General features: G+C 38.3%; 1 protein-coding gene across 1 annotated transcript in view; it reads right to left on the reverse strand.

Annotated features, from left to right (window-relative positions):
- Positions 1–8,394: 8,394 nt before the first annotated feature.
- The window catches only part of HIBADH (3-hydroxyisobutyrate dehydrogenase), a 137,352-nt gene continuing 118,094 nt past the window's right edge, over positions 8,395–27,652 (reverse strand). The window contains exons 5-8 of the mRNA XM_004045229.5: positions 25,864–25,997; positions 21,302–21,378; positions 14,160–14,316; positions 8,395–9,336 (exon numbers count right to left, since the gene is read on the reverse strand). Coding sequence (XP_004045277.1) covers positions 9,178–9,336; positions 14,160–14,316; positions 21,302–21,378; positions 25,864–25,997 — 527 coding nt within the window. The 3' untranslated portion in view covers positions 8,395–9,177. The remainder of the gene's footprint in view (positions 9,337–14,159; positions 14,317–21,301; positions 21,379–25,863; positions 25,998–27,652) is intronic.

Genomic DNA, 27,652 nt, shown 5'->3' on the forward strand with positions numbered 1-27,652 from the left:
ACACAAGAAAAGATTCCCCAGCTCTCCAGATTTGATAACTCTTTGACTACCTTAGAAGAATTTTCTTTGAAATTTTATTTCTTTTGAAGAGAGTAAGTACCTAAAGCTGTATCGTAGGTGAGGGAATGCCACTGGTACTTTTCAAGGAGAAGCACAAACAGGTTCTTTTACAGAACAAGCAGATTGTTTTAAAAACCACAACAAAGATTCCAGCATGTAACTAACCACTTAAGAAACCCTTCTTTTAGTCCTTCAGCTAGCAGCTTCCCAGTGCGAAGACAGAGGTCTCTATCGTCCCTGGTCCTAAGACAGAGATTAGAACCCTGTCCTTCACTCCCACCATCCAATTCATCTTAGGAGGATAAAGCTGCCAAGAAAATTGCATCTTTTAAGATTTGTGGTGACTCGGGTATACAAGCTTCAAGGTGTCACTGACCTATAAAAGGGACTAGACTAAACTGCAATGAGTACAGTGCAATGCAGGGAACATCCCGCTTTGGAAGGGGCAGCTTTTAATGTCACTAGATGGTCCAGCCAGAAATTAAATGGGATGGCCAGGAAAGGCTATAATCAGGGACCAAGCCACTGTTCAAAGTCATATCAGTTTTTAATAGATTTTTTTTTGGACACTGAAGTGAGCATAAATTCACAAGGATAAAAACACATTTGTCAGAACCCCATGGACAGACCCCCTACCAATCCAAAATGAATTGGGCTGAAAGTGGCAAGCTGGACAACAGGGAAACTAAACCCATCATAAATCTTCTCCTTAAAAGTCTCTTCCAGCTTATCACCTTCTAAGTGTCCTTGATGGCCCAGTTCTGCCATTGCAACTTTGAAAAAAAAAAAAAATCAGAGACTACGTATTAAACTCAAGTCAGAAAAGTATGCCTGCACACACAAGCAGAATCAGAAATTATGTTACAGAGGCTGGAGAAATAAGACATTCGGATCACAAAGTGACAAACACGAAAAATTTTAACTTGGAGATATGACTCCTAGAACTCACAAGAGGAAAGTAGTGTGAACAGGAGCACATTAGGCTTTAACTGTATAATAAAACATGTTAATGAACATTTATACTGGAACTATAATATGGCAGTTGAGGTACAGGATATAAAGATACTCTCCCTCTCCAGCAGTTTATTTTGTGTTTCACTCTAGGGTAGTAGTCTGTATCCTGACTCTTGTTTATGTCAACTGTTTGCATCTCTTTGTCTAAGACATAAACGTTTCATCTCTGAGACAAAGGGTCAATTCTAGGCAAAGCAAAAGCCAAATAAATGAGTTAGGAGTTAACTAGTAGAGCATACTTACATTAGCGCAAATAAGCTATCAGGTCTCCTGGTCATCTTGGCTCATTAAAGGAACAAAACTAAACCAAGCAAGGAGAATGAATCATGTTTGGCACTTACAGAGAGTGGTCCTCAGGTCAGGGTTAAGGTCATTAAGGGGAGGGAGAGAGAGACGAGATGAAAGCTGCATTTGCTCTGGAGTCTCTGGGATTGGAACTCTAAAGTGAAATTTCTGGAAAAGGTCTCAAATAGTCTAAAATTACCATAGAATACTTCAGTTCTATCCATAAATGGTATACAAACGAAGTTCAAGAGGCTCAAAACAAACGTAAAAGACTAGTGAACTTAATATCATCTGAACTCAGAGGGGCTGAAAAGCTCCATCTGGAAGTGAATTAACTCTTTCAGGGCACAAGGCTATCTCTTAATGGTGCTGGGAGGAGTAATTCACTTCCAAAAGGCCCAGACCATCATTTTTACAAGGAGAACTGGCAACAATTATGCTCAATTCATATGATTAAAGGGAAAATAGTGAAAAGATTTTAAGTTTTGATTTGACAATGTCCATGAGAAGTTTTCCACTCTAAAATCCTGTTTAGTATTGACACAATATTTATTCTAACCTACAGTAATCCAAACTCTAAAGTATTTTAGGCATTTATCATTTTTAATGACTACAGCAAATGCCAAATTTTGTCCTTTTGAAGATAAAATGCTGCACTCAAAAAGTCATGGGATTTGCATATACAGCCAGGGCTGAGAAACACACCCCAAACCTGCTTTTGATTTTATGAGTCTGGCTGTGAAGAAGGTTTCCATAGTTTCTTCCTCTGCCAATGTCATTATTTCACAGAGAGGCCTGCCAAAATGCAGCTCGAAGCTAAGCTTATGTGTCAGTTTTATTCAAGTGGCTCATTCTAGATGAGCTTTCCTGCTATCTCTTTACCAGGCATGACGGACTATCATTAATAAAAATGTATTGATCTCTGAATCTATTCCTGGCTATTAAAAAACCTTAATAAATGAGATGGCTATTTGAGCAATAAATAATACCTAACCAGAGAGAGTCCAAAAACTCAGAAGCACATGCCTCATGTTTTCTTAAACCCTTAACTACGGGGAATCAGAATTTTAGAGCTAAAACAAACCTTAAAGATCAATGGGATGCCCTCATTTTAAAGAGAAGGAAACAGATCTACAACACACACAGCTTAGTGCTGACCTAGGGCTAGAACTCAGGTCTCCTATCTCCCAGCCCAGGAACCATTCTTGTAACCAAGGCATTCGAAAGCACTCCCTGTAGGCTGGTTGCAAAGGGCTTCTGATTTACTGTGTTTTCCTATTAATGCTCTAATCTGAATAAAGAAGTCTTCATCCCCTTTAGATATTCTTGAATTATTAAGTGATGAATACAATTACATAGCAAAAGGTCATCTTCAATCTGTCTGCCACCAATGAGAGACGATTCCACTTGCGCATCGGTATGATGGACACGCTAGTTTATGGGTCTGACACCTTGCATGGAATGTTACAAATCCCTATGATGTCCTTAAGCTCCCTCTTCAATTGAACTGAAAGATGGCTAAAAACCCCACTCAAGCAGACGCCTCCCCATTGGCTGGCCATTTGAGAATGCTCAAGGGTGCAGTTACCGCAGCTGAGGCTGGTAGTAACTCGTGCTGTTTTCCTGAGCAGCAGCAGGCTTCTAACAGTAGCCTGGGTAGAATTTATGCACATGGATAATTTTGCCCCATTCTCTGCTCAGATTTGCCTTTCTCCACCCTATAATGTGGACATAATATACACATTTCTGATTGCTTAGAAAACAAGATAGAAATTTGTGTAATGTGAAGAATGGCCAAGGAGTAGGCCCAGTTCATTTGGTGTTCACTTACATGTGGACTCAGCTGTGGCTGAGCCGTGTGCTCCATTATAATGGTGTCAGATCAGTAGGATGGCAGAGTCTCTCAGACACCTATTTACAGATTCCCTTGAATAAATCAAACCTAGATTATTCTGAGATTCACCTCATGTCTCAAGGTCTACATAGCATGTTATGTAAGATTACATTTGCAACTGCTGTACTCCATAAGGGGAAATAGGTGCATGCTTTACTGTATGCAAGTACATAAAAGTTTAGACTAAGCTTGCTACCAAAAATGCATACTTTCTCTTCCAGAATTTCTCCAGTTTTAGCAGCATAAGCTAAACTTTTGACTAATAAACTTGGTCTGTTAAGCAAGAATCTTTAAGAAAACGTTTATGCAGTCAGTAATTCACCTAACATAAATGTAATGCCCTAGCTTTCACTCATTCATTCATTTATTCAAACGCTTATTGAGCTCTTAATGCTAGGTGCTGAACTCAACGCAAACCTCAAAGCTGATACGACACATTCTGTGCCATCCAGCTCACAGTCTGGTGAGGAAGACAAATGAGCAAAGCTGCAAATATAATGTAACAGGGCAAGTCCTATGATGAGAAAGATGTCAACAAACTGCTATGAAAACAGAGTGGAAACGACTGAGTCTGAAGTAGCTGAGGAAGGCTTTTTAGAAGACAACAGTGCCGAACCGGTCACAGTGCCAGAAGGGGCGGCATTCCAAATGGAAGAAATGGCATGGGCAAATGTACTGAGGTGTGCAAAGCATGGCACGTTTGGGAAAAGACAAGTATTGTGGGCAGTGGTGCTGGTGAAATAGAATAGAAGCCCCAGCAGGATGGCTTTGGAGACCAGACTGTATCCTAGGCTCAAACGTTCTAAACAGGGTTGGCTGGATTGGATTTCAGTCTTAGAAAGACCTCTCTTGCAGCAGTGCTCAGCAATTGGGAAATAAAACCAGGCTGGTGGCCAAGAAGCAGCTTTAAATCTAGAGTCAGAAAGCTTAGTAGCTGCCAATGGCTGGGGGCAGGGAGAATGAGGAGTGATAACAAATGGATCCAAGGGATTTTGCAGGGGTGATGGAAATGTTCTAAAACTGAATTGTGGTGAGGGTTGTAAAACTCTAAATTTACAAAAAGTCATTCATTGTATAAAAGGAGCAAATTTCATTGTATGTACACTATACCTTTAAAAAGCTGTTAGGGAAAATAAAAGGTGTCGCTGCAGATACTGAAGTGCCCTAGATCAGGGGTCTCCAACCCCTGGGCTGAGGACCAGTACTGACCTGGTCCTTGGCCTGTTAGGAACTGGGTTGCAGGGCAGGTGAGTGGCCAGCCAGTGAGCAAGCATTACTGCCTAAGCTCTGCCTCCTGTCAGATCAGCAGCTGCATTAGATTCTCACAGGAGCCTGAACCGTATTGCGAACTGCACATGTGAGGGATCTAGGTTGTGCGCTCCTTACAAGAATCGAATGCCTGATGATCTGAGGTGGAACAGCTTCATCCCAAAACCATTCCTCCAACCACCACCCATGGAAAAACTGTCTTCCACAAAACCAGTCCCTGGTGCCAAAAATGTTGGGGACTGCTGCCCTAGATAAGAACTTGTGAGGGCATATAATAGGCACTAGAGATTTAGAATTAGCTAAGGAGAATGGGTGGAGGAATGGAGGAGTCAGGGATGGGTCCTGAAAGCCTGGGAGGAGTCGTGGGATAGGACCAGAAGGAGAAGCAGGGCTTTGGGGGAAAATGAGGAGCTCAGGTTTTGATATGCTGAGTTCAGGTCTTGTGGAACATACACCTAGAGCAGCATTTCTTAAACTTTGCCTGACTGGCATTTTGGGCAGGATAACTATTGTTGTGGGTGCTGTCCCGTGCATTATAAGAGGTTTAGCAACATTCTTGGCCTCTGCCCACTAAATACCAGTAAAATGGACAACCAAAAATGTCTCCAGCCATTGCCATGTGTCCCCCCTGGCAAGCAAAACTGCCACAGTTGAGAACCACTTATCAAAAGATCTTAACTCATGATATTTTCCTTAGGCTTTTTAAAAATTGAGAGGTAATTCACTATTTACAAGTATACAACTCAGTGATTTTAAAATATATCCACAAAGTTGTGAACCACCACTATTAATTCCAGAACATTTTCATCACTCCCCCCAAAAAACTCCATATCCGTTAGCAGTCACTCCCCATTTCCCCCTCTCCAGTCCTTGGAAACCACTCATCTACTACTGTCTGTATGGATTTGCCTATTATCCGATACTTCAAATAAGTAGAATCATACAATATGTGGCCCTTTGCGTCTGCCGCCTTTCACTTGGTATGTTTTTAAGTTCATCCATGTGGTAGCATGGATCAGTACTTTATTCCTTCGTACGGCCAAGCAATCTTCCATTGTGCAGATATAACGGTTTGTTCATCCAATCATCAGTTGGGGGATATTTGGATTGTTTCCACTTTTTAGCTATTATGAATAATGCTGCTATGAACATTTGTGTACAAGTTTTGTGTGGATATATTTTTTTCCTTTCTTGGTTATACATCTAGGAGTGAAATTGCTGGATCATGCGCCAACACTGTTTAACCTTTTGAGGAACTACTGAGCTATTTTCCAAAGTGGCTGCACCATTTTATATTCCCAGCAGCAATGTATAAGGGTTCCAGTTTTTCCATATGCTGCTATCATGTGTGATTGTCCTTATATCTTTTGTTTTCATTTCCAGAAAGCATTTAATATTAAGCTAGATTGCTTATGACAACTTCATAGATGAGAAAATGAATGGTCAGTAGAGGGTGGCTTGTACAGGGTCACACTCAGAGGTAATTCCTTTCCAGCACAAATATCTTGTTCATGTTGAAAACTGTATAATTAATTACAATTCTATTCTATCCTTCATGTAAGATGCTGACGGGCTGAAATGTGATCTGATCTGTTTTTGCTGGTTCCTTTAATTTGCAGAGATTTGGCCACAGTTAAACCCCTTCCCTCTCAACTACTCAAAAGATATCATTTAGCAAGTAGCCTCTCTGTTGTGTCATTACTTTCCCCCTCATTACTGGATCATTCCACTTCCATCTGTATAATCCCATAATATTTCCTATTTTAAAAATATAATAAAACTCCTCCTGATCCCTTATTTGCTGCCAATGTCTATCCCATTTGTCTGCTTTCCTCTGCAGCAAAGCTCTTCAAGAATTCTCTATACTTACTGTTTCCAATTCCTCTCCCACTCTCAATCCAACTCTCATTTCCAAGACTCCACCAAAACTCTTGAAAAAGTCACCAGTGATAGCTCTTTTGCCAAATCCAAATGATTCTCAGCCCTATTACTCAACTCACAGATCATCATTCCCTCCTTAAAATACTGTTTTCATTTGGCTCCCGGGACACTGCTCCCATGTTTTTCCCCTACTTTACTGATCTCTCCGCTTCAGTCTCATTTGCTTGTCCCCCCTCATTTTCCGAACCACTAAAGTTACAGTAACACAGGGCTTAGTCCTTGGACTTTTGTTCTTCTTTACTTAGATGTCTATTAAGGCATCTCATATAAATCTCTGATTTTTTTCTCCTAAACTTCCTACAATCCTCCCCAAATCTTCCTCCCATGATCTTCGCCATATAGGAAATGGCAACTTCTTTCTTCTGCTTTCTCAGGCCACTGACAATGGGATTATCCCCGACTCCCTACTTTCTCTCTCACGCCATCCATCAGTTAGTGGCTCTGTTTTCTAGGTTCAGAATCTAACCACTTCTTGCCTCCTCCATCATTTTAACATTCTGGTCCCAGCTACCACCTCTCAACTGGATTATTACTATTGCCTCCAAATTGGTCTCCTTGTTTCCAGCCTTGCTCCTACAGACTCTTCTCCACACAGCATCCAGAGTGCTCCCTTTAAAAAAGTAGGTCAGATCACATCAATCTGGTGAAAAAGTTTCACAGGCTACTTGTGATAGGCTGTTTGCAAAAAGGCCACCATAATGCCCCTCTTTGTGTCCACACTCTTATGCAGACCGCTCCTATGCTGATTCTGGGCTTGGCTATGACATTTGCTGTGGCCAAGGGGAAAGTACAAACATGAAGCAAGCAGAGGCTTAGAAAGTCAGGGCTTGTCCTATGCTGCTGCTGAGATGTTTCCACCACTATGTGAACAAATTCATACCAGCCTCCTGGAGAATGCATGAAAACATGGAATGAGAAGCCCCAACCATTCCAGCTGTCCCAGCTGAGTAAAGCCAAACTAGACACTCTAGCTGCAGATGAGCTGGTCTAGGCCAGAATAATAATATGGCCAACCCACAGAATCTTGAAAAACAATACATGTTTGTTGTTTTAAGCCACTAAATTTTGGGGTGATTTGTTATCCAGCAAAAGCTAACTGATACATTGCCCATTTTGCTCAGAATAAAAGCCAGTGTCCTAACATACCCTGCAAGGCCCCATATGACCTGGCTACCCTCATTCTGTGCCACTTCACTTATAGCCTCCCTGTTATTCCTCATATTCAGTACTGTCCTACCTCAGGGCCTTGGTACTTTCTGTCCCCTTTGCTTGGAATGTTTGTTCCTCAGATACCTGCATTGCTTACTCCCTTACTTATCTCTGCTCAATTGACACCTTATTGGGGAGAACTTTCCTTATCACCCTAAGAAAATACCCCTGGCACTCCCTATCCATCCCCGTTATCCTGCTTTTTCTTTTTAGTTCTTCTTATCTGAAAAATACATATTTCTTGTCTGTCACAAACACATGAGACACCAGAACTTATGCTCTGCAAGGGCAGAAATCTTGTGTCTTGTTCATCACTGTATCCCCAGCACTTATAACAGTGCCTGGAATTTTTTATCACCAGTAAAATGATGAAAGTAGTAATACTTCTGCCAAATTTGGTGTCTAGGTCTATTACCTGGAATGTTTCTAGAGGCTGAGGTGGGAAAAGTGGTGACTGTGCTCCATATCGGGGCATGTTACACTTAATGCTGGCTGAATTCCTAGAGAACTGATGACCTAAAAAACATTTAAATGAATACTCAATAAGGATTCAGGTAAAGCAGCAAAACACTAGCTTGCCACTGGCCAACTCAGAGCTTTGTTCCTTTCGACCTCCCCTCCTTTCTCTTTCTTCCCATCCTTTCCCCATTAGTGTGAACATCAGTTTGTCAGAACATTAGTTCACCAAATGATGGGGAAGAAACAAAAACACCAAGAAAGTATTACCAGTATAGAAATTTATTTGAATTCAAAATAATATGGCTATATTTATAATAATATAATAATTATCTAAAGCAAATATCATCATTGGCTCTGAAATGGGTCTAAAGATGTCATTCTTAAGTCAAAAAATACATAGTAAGAATGTACAAGAAAGAAAAAAATATAAAAACAAGTCTGCTGAGTGTCGGGAGTTGGTGAGGGATATCCTACCATATTGTGACGGAGTCCAAATAGAAAACATGCAGCAACAGTTCTCCTGCTTTATCAGCTCCCTGGAAAATAAACCAGTAACCCTGGTAGTGCAGTAACCATTTGGTTAACAGGACAAACTTCCTGATGGACACAGATAGTAATTCACTGCATTTCCCTTCTCTAACTTCTCTCTTCACACCAATTCCTTTTCTTTCCTTTAAGATGGGTTTCATCCTGTTGACAAAAGATTTGGTTTTATTTGTAAAGTAAAGCAGATAATATCCTGATTGAAGTATTCAATGATTTAGTTGAGGATGCTTGGGGATCAAACTTTGTAAAAAGGTCAATTCAGCTAGTTAGCAGAGACTATCAGTGGCTTGCAGAAAAAAAATTCGGATAATATGTTTGTTAAAAAGACAAAAAGAATAAGCGGTTAAAAATGGGTGAAAAATCCTAGGGATTACTGTGACCTAGACAATCAAAAGCAGATAGGTGACCTTTGATTAAATCCATTTACTTGTGGAGTGAGCTAAAAGGAGGCTCCGAGACAGAGTTTGGTTCCCAACAGTGTCCATGGCCAAAGGGCACACTCAGAAGGTCTCCTCCTCTCGTAGGAACTGGAACACGGATGAGAAGTCTTTCTTTGAGTAGCCCTTTGCACACATCATCCTATAGATCTGATGGGCCAGACTGCCAAGAAGGATTGGGCTCTTTGTGCTGGTAGCAGAGTCTTGTGCCAATCCCAGATCCTAAATCAAACAGGAGGAGAGAACACGTTGAGACTGGTGATAAAGGCTCTTTGGAACTGTGGTTCTTTATGTTTTGGTTTCAAAGAAGGAAAAATGTAATCTGAAAAAATAAGATACTTATAAATACTATGGTAAGTTAACATTTTTAAATAAGTGCTTTCATATAACTGCAAAACTGCTCCAGACAAGAAACCTTGATTTCTGAGTGTCTCTTTGATTTTTCCACCTTCCACAATACCTGTTTGTTTTGTTCCACAGATTTGAAGAAAAAAAATTTCCCTGTGTAATCTTATCTGTGGAAATCTTTAAGACATAAATTTTTTAAAAAAAATTCTTAAATGAAAACAAGGAGAAATAAAACTGCAAAACAGGAAATACAGTTGCAAATATTACTTCATCCAATAAATATTTGAAGTGTGCTGACAATGTGCCAGAAGCTGGGATAAAATGATGAGCAAAACAGCCACAGCCCACCCAAACTCACATTGTGTTAAGGAGAAAGACAATTAAATAAGCATGGTATAATTGGATAGGAGGAGTACTATCACGGGATCCAAGGAAGCAGGGTCTGGGGTGCTGGGAAAGGTGAAGAAAAAGAAGACAGTGAAGCACAGACCTGGAGCCAGGTGAAAACATGGGGGTGGCAGGGAGGTGGTGGGCAAGGAAGAATGATCCTGGCAGATGGGACAGCAAATGTGAAGGTTTCCAAGAGACAGAACAAGAGGGAGAAGTGAGTTCAGCACGATGAAAGCAAGGAGAGGGGGATGGGAAAGAAAATCAGTCTGGTTGAGGCAAGCAAAAGCCAAGGCATCTGGGGGCTTGTCAGACAAGTTGCAGGGATGGACTTTAATCTCCAAGTAACTGAAACTACAAAAGCTTCAAAGGAGAAGTGACACAATCAGGATTTTACATTTTAGAAAGCTCACTCTTGCTTTGATATGGAAAATAAACTGGAGAAGATCAGGCTGAAAGACAAGATCAGTTAAGATGTATTTGTAGTACAACACAAACGAGGCTCAGCCAAGGTACAGCTAGCTGGGGAGGAGGGAGCTGGATGAATTCAAGGCATATTCAAGAAGCAGAATGAACAAACGTCATGGGGAATGAGGGAGAGTAAGCCAAATATGGGCACATCTTGTCTTAGCGTGCTTCACTTTATCATGCTTCACAGATAATGCATGTTTGTTTTTGTATTTTAATAATTGAAGGTTTGTGGCAATCCTGCATTGAGCAAGTCTATCAGCACTGTTTTTCCAACAGCATGTGCCCAGTTCATGCAGCTGTCACATTTTGGTAATTCTCACAATATTTCAAACTTTTTCATTACTATTATTTCTGTTATGGTGATGTGCAATCAGTGACACTTTTTTTTGAGACGGAGTTTCTCTCCTGTTGCCCAGGCTGGAGTGTAGTGGCGCAATCTTGGCTCACAGCAACCTCTGCCTCCCGGGTTCAAGCAATTCTCCTCCCGGGTTCAAGCAATTCTCCTCCCGCAGCCTCCTGAGCAGCTGGGATTACAGGCATGTGCCACCACCACACCCAGCTTTTTTTTTTTTTTTTTTAATTTTTAGTAGAGACGGGGTTTCACCATGTTGGCCAGGCTGGTTTCAAACTCCTAACTCCAGGTGATACACCTGCCTCGGCCTCCCAAAGTGCTGGGATTACAGGCAAGAGCCACTGCGCCCAGCCGATCAGTGATCTTTGATGTTACTATTGAAACTGTTTTGGGGTGTCACAAAGCGCACATAAGATGGCAAACATAATCGATAAATGTGGTACACATGTGTTCTGACTGCCCGGCCACTGAATGGCAGCTCGCTCTCTCTTACCCCTCAGGCTTCCCTATTCCCTGAGACACAAAATATTGAAATTAGGCTAATTAATAACCCTACAATGGCCTCTAAGTGTTCAAATGAAAGGAGGAGTCAGCTGTCTCACACTTTAAATCAAAAGCTAGAAATGATTAAGCTTAGTGAGGAAGGCATGTAGAAAATCAAGACAGGCTGAAAGGCAGGCCCATTAAAACAAACAGTAGAATGCAAAGAAAAAATTCTTGAAGAAAATTACAAATGCTATTCCAGTGAACACATGAATGATAAGTGAAACGGCCTTACTGCTGATAGGGAGAAAGTTTCAGTGGTCTGGATAGATCAAACCAGCCAAAACATTCCCTTAAACCAAAGCTTAACCCAGAACAAGGCCCTAACTTTCTTCAATTCTGTGAAGGCTGAGAGAGGTGAGGAAGCTGCAGAAGACGTGTGAAGCTAGTAGTGATTAGTTCATGAGGTTTAAGCAAAGAAGCCATCTCCATAACATAAAAGTGGAAGGTGAAGCAGCAAGTGCTGATGGAGAAACTGCAGGAAGTTAGTTATCCAGAAGATCCAGCTATCACTGATGAGGGTAGCCACACTAAACAACAGATTTTCAGTGTAGATGAAACAGCCTGCTGTTGGAAGATATCATCTAGGACTTTCGCAGCTAAAGAGAAGTCAATGTCTGTTTCCAAAGCATCAAAGGACAGGCTAACCCTCTTGTTAACGGCCAGTGCAGCTGGTGACTTGAAGTTGAAGCCAATGCTTACTTACAATTCCAAAAATCCTAGGGCCCTTAAGAATTATGCTGAATCTACTCTGCCTGTGCTCTACAAATGGAACAGCAAAGTATAGAAGAAAGCACATCTGTTTATGGGATGGTTTACTGAATATTTATTTTAAGCCCACTGTTGAGACCTACTGGTCAGAAGAAAAGATTCCTTTCAAAATATGACTGCTCACTGACAGTACACGTGGTCACCCAAGAGTGCTGATGGAGATGTACAGGGTGATTAATGTTGTTTTCATGTCTGTGAACACAACATCCACTCTGTAACCCATGGATCAAAGAGTCATTTTTCAACTCTTATGTGAGAAATATTTCATAAGGCAATAGCTACCATATATAGTGATTCCTCTGACAGCTCTGGGCAGAGTAAACTGAAACCTTATGAAAATAATTCACCATTCTAGATGCCATTAAGAATATTTGTGATTCATGGGAGGAGGTCAAAATATCAACATTAACAGGAGTTTGAAAGAAGCTGATTCCAATGCTCATGGATAACTTTGAGGCCTTTAAGACTTCAATGGAGAAAGTCACTGCAGACGTGGTGGAAATAGGAGAACTAGTATTAGAAGTGGAGCCTGCAGATGTGACTGAATTACTACAATCTTGTGCTAAACTTGAAGGGATGAGGAGTTGCTTCTTATGGATGAGCAAAGAAAGTGGTTTCTTGAGATGGATCTACTCCTGGTGAAATGACAGAATTTAGAATATTACACAAACTTAGTTGATAAAGTAGCATCAGGGTTTGAGACGATTGCCTCCGTTTTTGAAAGAAGTTCTACTGTGGGTAAAATGCTATCAAACAGTAGCACATAAATCTTCTGTGAAAGGATGAGTAAATCAATGCAGTAAACTTAAACTTCATTACTGTCCTATTTTAAGAAATTGTCATAGCCACCCAACCTTCAGCAACCGCCACCCTGGTCAATCAGCAGTCATCAACCTCAAGGCAAGACCTTCCACCAGCAAAAAAGGACTATATGACTCACTGAAGGCTCAGATAATTGTTAGCTTTTTTAGCAGTAGAGCATTTTAAAATTAAGATACGTATATTGTTTAGACATAATGCTAATGCACACTTAATAGACTATGGCATAGTATAAACATAATTTTTATATGTACTGGGAAACCCAAAAATTTGTGTGACTTGTGGTTGTCTGGAACTGAACCCACAATATCTCTAAGGTATGCTTGTGTGGTATCTAGGTATATGTATTCTTACTTTTTCTTTTTTTTTCTATTTGAGACGAAGTCTCGCTCTGTCGCCCAGGCTGGAGTGCAATGGCACTATCTCAGCTGACTGCCATCTCCACCTCCCAGGTTCAAGCGATTCTCCTGCCTCAGCCTCCCGAGTAGCTGGGCTTACAGACACGCACCACCACGCCCGACTAATTTTTTTTATTTTTAGTAGAAACTGGGTTTCACCATGTTAGCCAGGCTGGTCTCGAACTCCTGACCTCAGGTGATCTGCCCACCTCGGCCTCCCAAAATGCTGGGATTAAAGGCATGAGCTATCGCGCCTGGCCGTATTCTTACTTTTTAATCAGGAAAAACAAACAAACAAACAAACAAAAACCAACCCTCAACTGGGAGAAAATAAGCACTGCAGAAATCTGAAAGTTAGCTGGTCTAAAAATTATTTTCTGTAGTTGAGAACACAGACTTTCTAAAGTTGAGATCTCAAATAAGAGAAGGATGACAGTTTGCTTTTCCAATGACTTAACTAGTTTTTATATATAAATCCATATATTAAAATCTTAAAGCAGGAAGATGTATTTGGAAATCTATTATCAATGGGAAAATCCTCTCTCCTTTTGTGATGCATATATGCACTGCCAGTGTATTATTAACAATGAGAAAATTCTCAGTTCTCATTTAAGAAGTTGGTAAATTAACATAAATTTATGGTGAACGAAATTTTACCGGCTCATATAAACAAACCTAAGTGCGCGCACACACACACACACACACACACACACACACATACACACACACACATGGTCTGGCCCATTCTTCTCAACCAAAAGGCCAGGAATAAAAATGAACAAGATAAGGACTTTCATCTAAGTTAGGTTTTTACTCATTTTCAGTGAGAGTGAATATTCTAGTAATTTTGCCTCTTACCTGAGACATATGCTTTATTAAGAGAAAGAGAAGGAAGGTGTTATTGGACCATGAAACATTTTTCCTTCTCTCTTGGTTAGTGTCTACATTTACCATACCTTAGCCATGAGTGTTGTTCCAAATCCACCCTGATAGTTATTAGCCGAGGGAACGCCATCCATCACTCCAGGTACAGGATTATAAGTGTCACTTGACCAACACCGTCCTGAGCTCATATTTAGGATTTTAGCCAGTAGTTTTGGGTCAAGCCCTAACCTGTCAAAGGTCAAAGAAAAGAAGTGTTAAGTGTCAAAATGTACACGTCGTGCGTGACTTATTTATGTATGGGGATGCTCCATCTTCTCTCTCCATTTATTATATGTCTTCTAAAATCTAAGCAGATTGATACAAGAGTGAAGAATCCAATTTTGAATTATAGAGTACTAAACACTACTGGTTAAATAAGAATATTTTTGAGCCAGGACCATTTTGCATTTAGAGAAAACCTTCTATGTTATCCTATTATTAAGAAAAAATAATATACAATTGCATAAAAATATTGTTGGTTTATCACACTCATGGGTTTTCTAGTCTTTGGACATTACTACATTTATGTGTCACATAAGAACCTTAAAACAATATGATAATTTAAATTCTACATTCTTTACCCACAAATGATATATTTCAGAAAGAAATACTGACAGATAAACGATGCATCATGGGAGTCTGTGTGAATGCATTTATATGTATGTTTATTCCTTTAGTTTTTATGAGAATAAATGCAAGAGATGAGCCAGGAGCTGTAAACGAGCTTAAGAAAAGTTATTATAAAAGAAGACTTTTCTGCTGCAAACTTTTCCTTATTTATTAAATCTTTATTAGACAATCTTGCTTATGAAGCAAGTCTGCACAGAGTTGTGACATATGCTATCTATTCAGAGACATGCATTATAGTTCTGGGTCAACTGCTGATAAGGTTACTGATCCTGATAAAACAAAGCTTGCCCAAGCGGAAACATCATTTGTTCTATCACTGGGCTGATGGCATAAACGGCTGTTCAATGTGGACCCTAGAAAAAATAATAGAATCAAAATGCTCCATTACTTGGATTCTAAAGATATAATGCAGTTTGGGAAGCACAATTTTGCTAAGTATCACTGAATCAAGTTTCAAATAAAACTTTATTCCTAGCAATTTATTTGGTTTCTTTCATACACAGAGCCATTATGAAACAATTGTCATAAAAGCTTTCTGCTTTTTCTTAAAACCAACCTCTTCCAGAAAATAAAAAAAACACTGAAAAGAGACACTTATGTAAATGTTAAACAAACTGTGCATCTTGGCACGCTCAGATTGTTTACTCTGTGTGTCTGAAACACATGCCTGTTTATTTCAAAATCTGAATATCATGGCCAATAAAACATTTTTTCAGATGCTAGAGCAGGGGGCTGAGGCTAACAGCCAAAAATATGTATGGAATTACCACATAATACAACTGTTATGTAATCAGGCTTTCAAGGGGTAGCTGTGGTTCCCAGACTGCTATGTGGCATATCATGTATCTGAATTCATATGGTGGCCCATGTTATAGTGATGGATTTTACTAAGGATTATAACAGATACAGAAATTCAGTCTAAACTGGCTATCATTCATTCTGTTCAACTGTAGATTCCCAGAGAGAAACCCAACAGTTTCATTCATTCTTTTATAAAGATCCAAGTTGACTGCATGCATAGTATGCTACTGATGCTTGCTTTCTCCTTTTAAATAAGATTAGGCTATCAGTATGCTACTGTAGTATATCACTTAGGAAAAGATAAAGCCAGTGTGCTTAGGGAATAATTGTGAAAAGTAAAATCACAAATTAACAATTAGTTAATTTGCTATAACTGCAGAGTACAAATGTTCAAGAATGCATACATCTAATATGCTCCATAAGGAGAAAATACTTTTAAAGACTCCAAAACGTCGCTTTCTCCCTCCATTTGAAATATAATTTCAGGGCTTCCTAACTTAGATCTTTTAAGATGGTTCATCACATTTAAAGCAGCAGAATTCCTTCCTTCTTTCTAATCTACCAGGTTACACTCAGTAGTAGCTCACAAGAGCTTTTACAGCTAAGGAAATTCACTCTTTTCTATAATATTCAACAAAATGGTGAGCAAAGCTAATTATCCTAACTTTGTAAAACCCTACATTTTTCTTGAATGTTCAAGGAAAAGTACTGGTATTGATTGATGGAAACCCTTTCTGGTGAACACATTACTATTTAGAAGCATCCTGAGGGGCACACACAAAAAATCAGGTGGCAGTTGTTTCATTCTCACTTTTCAAATCTGATGCTTCCCCACCGTGCTGATTCCCTTCAGGAGATAGTTATTCCCTCTCCACTTCCCTCCCCCTGCCCCCACCCACAGCAAAGTGTATCATTAAAACGAGCAAGTTAGAAGTGTTTTGCATTTCATCTTTCTGAGGATTCGTTCTCTGGCACATACATAACTGACAGTTAAAATTAGACACGATATTAAAATCAGTTACTGAAGTCCTCTGTTTTCCACTGTGCCCAAGGCTTGTAATGGTCTGAAACCAGCTAGATTACACAGTAATTGTCATTCAGAGTCTATCCTAGAACGTCATGCTTCACTGGAGAAGACTGAGTTTCCATTCGAAATCAACAAATTAATCCAAGACAGGTATCTGAAAGGGCAAGTTTAATAGGAAGCAGCTACTGGGCTCTCAACCATGATAAAATGTTATTGCTGTTTCCCTGTAAATTGGCTGGGAACATATGATACTTTCTGCATAAGAGCCCCATTGCTGTTCAGAAGATATACAGCTCAAGCCATCAAAAGAATGACAGTCTGTCAGTCCCCATAATAACTTGCCACTGGATGTGGTTCGAGAGTGCATGCGTGCATGCATGTGGCTTTACAATTGCTGGAATGTTCTCTGATATAAACAATGAATTCATCGCTCTGACTGCATATATAATGCGTCTCAAACGTCACTGTGTCAAATCTACTCACCTCTAAAACAAGAATTTTAAATGAGGTTTGGAAGAAGTAAAAATAATGCATAAACTGCAAAAAAATTTAAAAAATTAAACATTTGCCTTCATTGTAACCAAGACTTTAAGGGCCAAAAATGTTTGTTTATATTATCTGCGAGTAATCTATACTGTCTGGTTTTACATAAGAACGAAATAAATTATGTCACTAAACTGGGATGTTTGTATCACAGGAACAGATCTGGAAATGAAACATCTAAGACCATGTCAATTTTAATTAATCAATCACTTATCCATCAACGTTTACTCAGATCTGCTATATCCAAGTGCTACACGTGCAGCAAAGGAGACAGTAAGAAGGAAGCTAAGAGGAGGCTGTGCCTGTCTGCCAGGAGGGCTGAGTTAAGACCCACCTGGATAACTTTTACCTTTGGCAAGAGAAGTGCCATATCTTATCCCCTCACTCACTCACTCCCCTACCTCCTCCCTCCTCTCCTTATTTATCTGACAAATCTTCACTGGGTGCCTAATACCTGCCAGGTATATTCTTAAGATATGGCAATGAGTAAACAAATCATTTCCCATCATGGAGCTTCTAGATGGGAAGACAGGTAATAAACAGACAAACAAATATGTAATGCCAGCTAGTGAGACATGTTAGGAAGAAAAAGATTAAAGTACAATTTAATTTCAAACAATAACCACCTCACCACAACCACAAATATCATTACCACATATCGACACCTACTATGTGCCAGAAACTATTTAATAAGTTTTATATGGATTAACTCACTTAATCTTCACAACAACCCAGTGGATAGATGTAATTACTTTTGTCATTTTATAAATGAGAAAAGCTTAAGTCTGTCGGACAGCTTGAATGCAGACCTACATGTATGCCCAAATGCCATCGTACTGGCTAGTAGTTGACTATTAAGTAGGTGGTAAACTTAATACTCAACAACTAGCCAGTACGATGGCATTTTATGAGTTTATTAAGAAATTTATATGATGGATAAGTGAATGATTTGGATTGACATGGTCTTAGATGTTTCATTTCCAGATCTGTTCCTGTGACACAAACATCCCAGTTTAGTGACATAATTTGTTTTGTTCTTATGTAAAACCAGACAGTATAGATACATACAAAGAACAAGCTTTTTGGCCATTTACAAATTACAAACCTTTGCCATCTGTTATATTTATTAGGGTAAACAACTAAGGCTCCAGTCATCACATAAATGCAAAAGCAACATCTTCTAAGGGCAGTATGCAAGAAACTATTAACAAAACTACATTGGAGGGAAAGTTCTCATCTTGAACAGCTTTCCAGAAGTTCAGCTGCTTCAAGCTTCTTTTGGCGGAAGACAATACAGTGGTTGCTGGAGGAGCCTGGGCCTGGTTGGCAATGCAAGTAACTTGTTATACCACCAAAAAAAATTTTTTTAAATCAATTTCCAGTGGAGCTGGTAATTTAAAACAACAAAACATCATCAATGTTATTTCTATGTGATACACAGGAACAAAACCTCTCTAATACAAGTAGGGTACTTTCAGGACCATAAAACTATGCTTCTAATGCCTATGTAGGAATCCAATTAGAAAGCAGAAAGGTCTAATAAAAAAGGAATCTCAAAATATATTGAGATATATTTTTTACTCTTTACTTTTTTTTTTTTTAACAACATTTAAAAATTTTGCTAACATCCATAAAGACTCACTGTAAAAGAGCATAGGGTCAATAAGAATTTTAAACTGTAAGATTTTATTCTTCAATTTTTTTAAAAAAGGGGAACAGTGTTCCAGAAAAACCACTGACTTAGAATAAAATTAATCAGAAATGATCACTTCACAGGAATGGGTGACTCAATTTGTAAATGTTGACATTAATACTCTGAAAAAATTTCACTTCAGAGTGAGCAGAATATAAATGTGGCTACACCATTTTGATGCTATACTACTTTGTGGGAATTTACTACTTGGGAATTTATGCTTGCTGATGCCAATTTTCTCTTTCACCTTGCAAAGCTCAATAAATCGTGGCCGCTGTCTATACTCTATTAGAGAACAATCCTGTCACTTTAAACCGTGTCTGTAAACCGTGAAGAAAAGACAATAGCAGAAGCATTCATTTTTAGGGTCTTTAAACCACTGAGAATCTTCGTAAGATAAAGTGATAAAATCCTCATGTTATGAAAATAAGCAATTCATTGGCATAATCTGAAACACTAGAAACTTATAAATTATTTTTAACAGTTAAGTACAACTAGTGAGTTTCTGCCTTGTGTTCAGACTTTTAGAATATATTTTATGTTATATATATCAGTATATATGTAGAGTTTTAGAAAAACGAAAGATTTAAAAGTTTCATATTTCTAAATAACAATTTTGTCATAGTTGGTCAGAGCCAAAAATAAGGGAAACTCTATTAATTGCTTCTGCTCTCTTACATGTCTATTTTTTATCACTTTTCATTTTCTCCTTGAAAACAAACCCACTACAAGTAGCCAATGGTTTTTACTTCATTGTACACCTCGTATTCTATTGTATTGCCTACAGTTGTAGCTGGTGTTTGCAGTAGAACTTCCACAAGCACTTAGCCTATACAAAACTTCATTTTAGAAGGTGAAATGATCATCTTATAGTAAGAGTTCTGACAGGAAAATTATTCAAGAAATGCCAGAGGATGCATCACTATGACTAAGGAACATCCTGGTCCAGTGATGCTCAAGGTGAGAAGCACAGAGTCAATGGGCAAAGAGGGAAAGCTGTAGTACAGTATAACCTAGGTTCATCCAGCCTTTTACTTTATATAATCATTTATATCCAGAAAAATAAAAATAAAATTCTAAACATACATATGCATACCAATCCTGGTGTCAACACCAATTAATTGTATATGCAATTTATGTTCCAGAAATGTACATTTTCCTCTTCCATGAAATTAGTCTAGAGAATGAACATGAAAACAAGTTACTAGTAACCAGTTTTTCAATTATAATAAGTGACCCATATCCTAAAACTGGCCACAATACAAACATAACACTCTGAAAAGGTCCCTATATACTACCACTTTTATTAAGGCTCTGTACAGACATGCTTTACCATCTTATGGACATTCAATTTTAAAATGTAAATGGTACATGATATTGATAAACCAATTAGTGCTGATGCAAAGCAAATTCCTCTTTTATCTCAATTACAACATGACAACTTAATAGGTCAAGATAGTTAAACATCTGAGACAAGGGCAATTCAATAAAACAACAGCATCTTGATATGGTAATTAAGAGGAAATGTGAATCCATTACTGTGTTTTCAAAAATATCTCAAGTATGTTGGCTCTTTTTATTACTTTTATCAAAAGCTATGGTATGAAACACTATTCTGTTTTGTGATATATTTGGTAAGCAGTTTTGGGGAATGTGATGAAAGCAACTGAGTAAAGCATCCTGCTCATTAAGCATTTTCTAAAGTAAGAAATGTATATTTATTATTTTCATGAAATATAAAACATTCAAAAATTAGGTGATTAATCATATGTAGCATTACTAACCCAAAAGATTAAAGGCTAAAATTAAGACATTAACCTTAAGCACTTAAAAGATGATCATCCATAGGAAAAACAGAATTCCTGAATCACTTTAAGCAAAGTATGCCATTTTAATAGAAAGATACATACGAATGCAAAGTAACTAAACCACAGGCAAAATAAAATGAAAGAGTTATGCATATGAATTGCATCTTTATGAATGCTATCCAGTTTTTAGCCTGAGAATGAACCACCAAGAACACTTTTAGTGCAGATTTGGGGGACTATATTTTTAAAAGGTACATAAACTAGTCACATGGTAGCATACCACTTGAATTCACTACACACTAAAACCATGTCTTATACAAATTTGTCCCAACATTGCCAAAGTATGTTTAAATTTTATAGAAAAATGTTTCTTGTATTTCAACATAATAGAAGAAATGGGGGTCCCACATAAAAAGGATAATATAACTTCAAATGCACAACTTCAAATGCACAGGCAATACATTTTATGGCTATGGCAAAGAGTATTTATGCTCTCCTGGGTCCTATTGCTTGTCCAATAAGCAAAGTCTATTAAAGTTCAATAATGAAGTACTTTCAGAATGTTATTGGATCAACTCATTTATCTCTCATGAATATCACTTTTTTAACATCAGAAAATCAAATAGGAAAGCCTATAAAAATGTTAGTATAAAAACGTACTATTCAACAAACCTGATTCCAAGATTCATAGCTTCAGCAGTTCCAATCATACTAATAGCTAACAGCATGTTGTTGCAGATCTTTGCCGCCTGAAAATAAATTGAGTACATATTAAATATCTGTATTTTCAAGGTATAACTCACAGGACGTTTTTCCTTGCCCAATTCCAGGGGCTGCTTTCTAAAAGAAATAACATTCAACTGTTGATTTTCTCGAGTGGGGAAGAGAACCTGATGCAGCATGGCTCCCTCTGAACCTCACATGCTATCCCAGAGCAGACTTGCGGGTCTCCTCCACTAGGTAATAAATTTGCCTATGTGAAAATTTATTTTCCACATAGCTACTATGGGCTCAGCACTATAGGGCACAACTGCTCTTTAAGGGATGGAACTTACAATCTAATTGGGAAATGGGAGTAATATGCTGTATGAAAAGGCAACAAAAACAAGTGGTGAATTGTAAGGTAGAGGCTATAAGAGATAGGAGTTCACAGCAACAAGACCACTGAAGGCAGGAACAGAGAGGAAGTGGAACCTGAAATCATCCTTTAGGAGGCCAAGGCAGGATTTAAACAGACAAGAAAGACAAAGAAGGAGATCCGGGGCGAAGGGTAAATATATAAGAAGGATTAAATATTTAAGAACATGGGATGTTGCTGGAGATCAGTAAGAAAATTGTTTAATATGCCTGCGTTTTAAGGAATGGTGAGAAATTTGATCGTTAAGACTGGGGCAAGAACATGTCAGCTATGAAAGCTAGGGTGGAGAGTTAAAATTTGACACGGTAGGAAATAGGGATCTATTCACAGTTTCAGAATGGGGAAGCACTATGATGATACAAGTATCTTGATGGAGTTGGTCTGGGTTATGATGTTGGACAGAGTGGTAAATTTGATATTCAGAGACTATTAGGCCCCCTGACCAGTAAACTAGGTGTGAGACACTGAAAGAAAGGCTTGGACCAGGTCCTGTGTTGAATGGAAATGAAGGTCAACAATGAGAGTAACTTGAAGTAATAGAGCTTGGAGACTGACTGGACGAGAGTATGGAGACAATAAATATATCTAAGATAATACCAAGTCTCGAGTGAGATAAAGAGAGTCCTAGTGACCAGGATAAAAGCATTAAGAGGAGAGTGTGTGTGTGTGTGTGTATTGGGAGGGGGAGGGACACAACTAACGATTTCAGTGTTCAGTATTGTTTAATCATCTCTGTCAATCACCTCATACTTCTAAATGAAAGTTACTTGCTTTTCAAGAAAAATTTGAAGTCCGTGGGTTATTGCTACATGATTGTACTACAAATAGAGCTATGGCAAGTACAGTTGACCCTTGAATGATGAGGGGGTTAGGGGTGCCAACTCCCAGTGCAGTCAAAAACCCATGTATAACTTTTGACTCTCCAAAAACTTAACTACTAATAGCCCACTGTTGACTGGAAGCCTCGTCAATAACATAAACAGTTGATTAACACATATTTTGTATATGTATTATATATTGTATTCTTACGGTAAAGCAAGCTAGAGAAAAAAATGTTACTAAGGGAATCATTAAGGAAGATAAAATATATTTATTATTCATTAAGTGAAAGTGGATCATCATCTTAATAATGAGGAGGAAGAGGAGGGGCTGCTCTTTGCTGTCTCAGGGTGACAGAGGCAGAAGAGGTGGAGGTGGTAGAAGGGGAGGCAGAAGGGGCAGGCACACTCCGGATAACTTTATGGAAATTGTAATTTCTATCTGATGTTTTTGCTCTTTCATTTCTCTAAAAACGTTTTTGTATGGTACCAATCCGTCTTCCACTGTTTGCTTTATTTTCAGTGTCTGTATCATAGAAGGGTCCATGTTGTAAAAGAAGTTGAAAGGAGTCTTGAATAATCAGAACCGTTCTGCCATACTGTCTAATCTCAATTTGTTTCCTGGCACTGCTTTTGGTACATCTTCTTCCTCATCATCTGGCACTGTTCAGAAGCACTCATCTCCATCAAGCCTCTTCTGTTAATTACTCTGCTGTGGTGTCTATTAGCTCTTGAATTAATCCAAGATCCATATCTTGAAAGCCTTCATACACTCCCCACCTTTTTTGCCATATGCACAATCTCTTTAGTGATTTCCTTGATTGGCCCTGCCATAAATCCTGTGAAGTCCTGCACAACATCTGGACAGTTTTTTCCAGCAGGAATTTACTGTTAGGGGCTTGATGGCCTTCAAGGCGTTTTCTACAATAACAATGGCATCTTCAATGGTGTAATCTTTCCAGATTTTCATGTTCTATCAGGGTTTTCTTCGACAGTGACAATCCTTCCCATAGAGTACCATGTGTAATGAGCCTTAAAGGTCCTTATGATCCCCTACTCTAGAGGCTGAATTAGGGGTGTTATGTTTAGGGGCAAGTTGGCCCCTTGGACACCTTCAGTGTTGAACTCATGTTATTCTGGGTGGCCAGGGGTACTGTCCAATATCAAAATAACTTTAAAAGTCAATCCCTTACTGGCAAGGTATTTCCTGACTCCAGAGACAAAGCCATTGATGGAAACAATCCAGAAACAGGGTTCTCATCGTCCAGGCCTTCTTGCTGTACAACCAAAAGACAGGCAGCTGGTATTTATCTTTTCACTTAAAGCCTCAGAAGTTAGCAACTTTATAGATAAGGGCAGTCCTGATTATCAACCCAACTGCATTTGTACAAAACAGTAGAGTTAGCCTATCCTTTCCTGCCTTAAATCCTGGTGCTGCTTGCTTCTCTTCCTAATAAATGTCCTTCGAGCATCCTTTTTTTTTTCTCTGTAATAGGGCACTTCTGTCTGCATTAAAAACTCATTCAGGCAGATATACTTTCTCTTCAATGATTTTTTCTTAATGGCGCCTGGGAACTGTCTGCTGTCTCTTGGTTGGCAGAAGCTACTTCGCCTATTTCTTGACATTTTTTAAGCAAACTTCTTCCTAAAATTATCAAACCATCCTTTGCTGGCATTAAATTCTCCAGCTTTAGATCCTTCACTTTCTTTTTGCTTTAAGTTGTCATACTTTTCTTGAATCATATTAGATGTAAGTATGCCTTTCTATAGCAATCCTGCATCTACATAAAAGCTGCATTTTCAATGTGAGATAAAAAGATGTTCTGCAAAAAGTGCAAGCCTGCTGGAGTAGCTGCAGTGATGGGTTCATGACTATTCTTTTCTTTTTTTACAATGGTCCTTACATTGGATTTGTTTATCTTGAAATGGAGGGCAAACGCAGCCGCAGACCTCAATCCATGGTATGTATCAGGCAATTCAACTTTTTCTTGTAATGTCATGACTTTTCTCAGCTTCTTAAGAGCACTTCCAGCATCACTAGTGGCACTTTGTATGGGTCCCATGGTGTCATTCAAGGTTTATGGTATTGCACTAAACATGATAAAAAATACAAGAGAATTCCAAGAGATCAATTTTTACTATGATACACAATTTACTAAAGAGACGAACCGCTCACACAAAGATGATTAGTGTCACATGACATTTTATGCCCAATACTTGTAACACTTGAGTTCACTGCAATAGCAACAGGTGGCCACAAAATTATTACAGTAGTACAGTATTACTACAGTTAATTTTATGCTATTATGATTTAATGCATCTTTACATTTCTCTCAACTGTAAATGGTGCCATGTATGGTCTATAAATATTTGTAAACTTTGATAAATTTTAACTCTTTATAACAGATTTGTGCATATTTATAAACTAGTATCTATCTACATATATTTTATGCGTTCATGACATAGATCTAACTTTTAATGTTTTTGATATTTCTAGGCCATGTGGTTCATCTGTTTTTTCAAACTGTCACAAATCTTCAAAAAAATTTTCAATATATCTATGGAAAAAAATAGATGTATAAGTGGGCCCATGGAGTTCAAATCTGTGTTGTTCAAGGGTCAACTGTAATTACAAAATTAGATGGAGGAAAATAGCAACTCAGAAACAAGCACTTCGAATAAGAGCAGTTTTAAGGATGATTTCACTAGCTGCTGGGATGACAGACATGTCAAGATCCTAATAATGAATTTTTTTTCCCGTTTTTTTTTTTTGAGATAGGTTCTTGCTCTATCACCCAGGCTGACTGCAGTGGCTCTATCATGGCTCACTGCAGCCTCAATCCCCCACCCCTGGGCTCAGGTGATCCCCCCACCTCAGCCTCCTAAGTAGCTGTGACTATAAGTGTGTGTCACCACACTCGACTAATTTTTTTGTTTTTTGTAGAGATGGGGTCTTACTATGTTTCCCTGGCTAGTATCAAACTCCTGGGCTTGAGTGATCCTCCTGTCTCAGCCTCCCAAAGTGTTGGGATTACAGGCATGAGCCATCACGTCTGGCCAATAATGGAAGTTTTTTAAATAAGTAAATTGGCTGATGTCTGCTTAAGCCCACAAGGAATGATGCAAAACTAATTTATTCCAAATAAATGTTTTAAAATCTGAGCAAACAAAGAATCCATAGGTTGAAGAAAGAAGAATAAAAATATGGTCAGGAAAGAGAAAGGAACATTAGTCAATTTTACATCATCAAGTCAAGGTCATTAATGTAAAAATCTTACCTGTCCAGTCCCAACAGCTCCACAGTACACCACGTTGGAGCCCATGCACCCCAGCAACTCTTGGGCAGCAGCAAATTCATCTTCAACTCCTCCCACCATAAATGTGAGGTTTCCAGATCGTGCAGCTCCTACACCTGAATCATTTGGGGGTAAAGGGATAGAAGCAAAAGAATATATTTCTTAAAATGTTTAGGCAGATAATAAAATTAGAGAAACCAACTAAAAACATCCTGCCTCCAATCTGTATTTATGCCAGGCATGTATAAGATACTCTAAATCTCTACAGAAATATTCAGCAATCAAGTATCACCCAGATTAATCACAAACCAAGAGAGACATACAGATTCAGTTGTACTCTCAATCTCAACTCACCTTAATCATTTTGGCACGATCATGGCCTAACAGATAAGGGAACTTAAAATGTAAATGTTATTATTCCCATGCATCTATTATTCTCCTAAGAAACCTATTAAGTTATAGAAAGTATACAAAAAAAAGTTTTACCTGGGCCCTGATCAGCAAAGGAGCAGCCAGAGAGAGGTCTGCTGCCCACGTTTGGATTCGGGGTTCTTGCTCACTCACCCACTCTCCAAATACTATCTATAAGTGAGATCTACAAAGAGGGAGACCTGGCTCTTTGTTCCTTAAACAAGTAGGCATTTCAGATGGTAGATTCTTTTTTTAAGGCAAGGAAAACTTTGCTTATTTTGACTGATTATTATCATGTGTACTTTTCAATATTATTTGATTTTTCTTTTCCTTCTTTCTATACATCTTTTGGGCAATTTATTTTTAGTGATATGAGCAAGAAGAAGAAATAAACTTTAACACTGACTTCACTACTCCTTAGTAGCTTTTAACAGAGGCTTAATGCATGTTCATTCATTCTAATGATTGGAGAAAGAACTTTCAATTTAGCACAGAAAATATAATCTAGACTTGTCCTAAAAGGGAGAGGAAGAAGCTTCATTCATCTAAATTTTTATTAACTATAAAATAAAACCAAGAGCGTTATTACTGTTTTTAATATTGAAAGAAATCTTGATTCATAATTTTCAAGTTAGGCTTTATTTTTCAAAACTTCCCAGGCAAGTATGTGGAAGAACTTATTTTACAGTACAGTAAGAACAAAGAAACTGTAATTGTCTGTAGTATGTATCAGATCTGGCCATTAGACAGCTGCAAGTAATGGCCTGCTTTTGAATTTAATGTGTTCAGTGTAATACAGTATTTATATGTTTTTTAAAAGCCCAAGTGAAGAGATACCTATTTCATTCAAATTGTGAATATTTTGCTATTGTCAAATCAAACAGCTTTCTATTTTACAGTTTATACTATTCATAACCAATTATTAAAAGCCAAAAAAAGTCAGCATTATGCTAGCCAAACAGTCTTGGAAGAGTGAGTGCCCACATGTTATGAAAACCTGAGATGCTCACACATATGGTTAAATTACACCATTTCACAATATCTTCACTTTGGATTATATACAAAAACCCAATTTATAAAAAATGCTTTCAATTAGCCAATCTATGTCATTCAAACATTCTTATAACGTTAAAGTGACTGCTGTTTTGTTAGTTTCTAGTTTATCAAGATGGTAAACCATTAATGTTTTACAATTATTTCGCTCAATTTCTAGCCATTTTTATTTAAACCATATAACCACCATTCCTCCTAATCCTGTTGATCTCACCTAGAGAAATTAAGTAGATGATTTAAGTCAAAGCTTACAAGCAAATCCAGCACTATCCATCATAGATCAATAGCTTTGCTTTGTATTTAGATT

The sequence above is a fragment of the Gorilla gorilla genome, chromosome 6 (genome assembly GCF_029281585.2).
Source record: "Gorilla gorilla gorilla isolate KB3781 chromosome 6, NHGRI_mGorGor1-v2.1_pri, whole genome shotgun sequence".
Classification (NCBI taxonomy): Eukaryota; Metazoa; Chordata; class Mammalia; order Primates; family Hominidae; genus Gorilla; species Gorilla gorilla.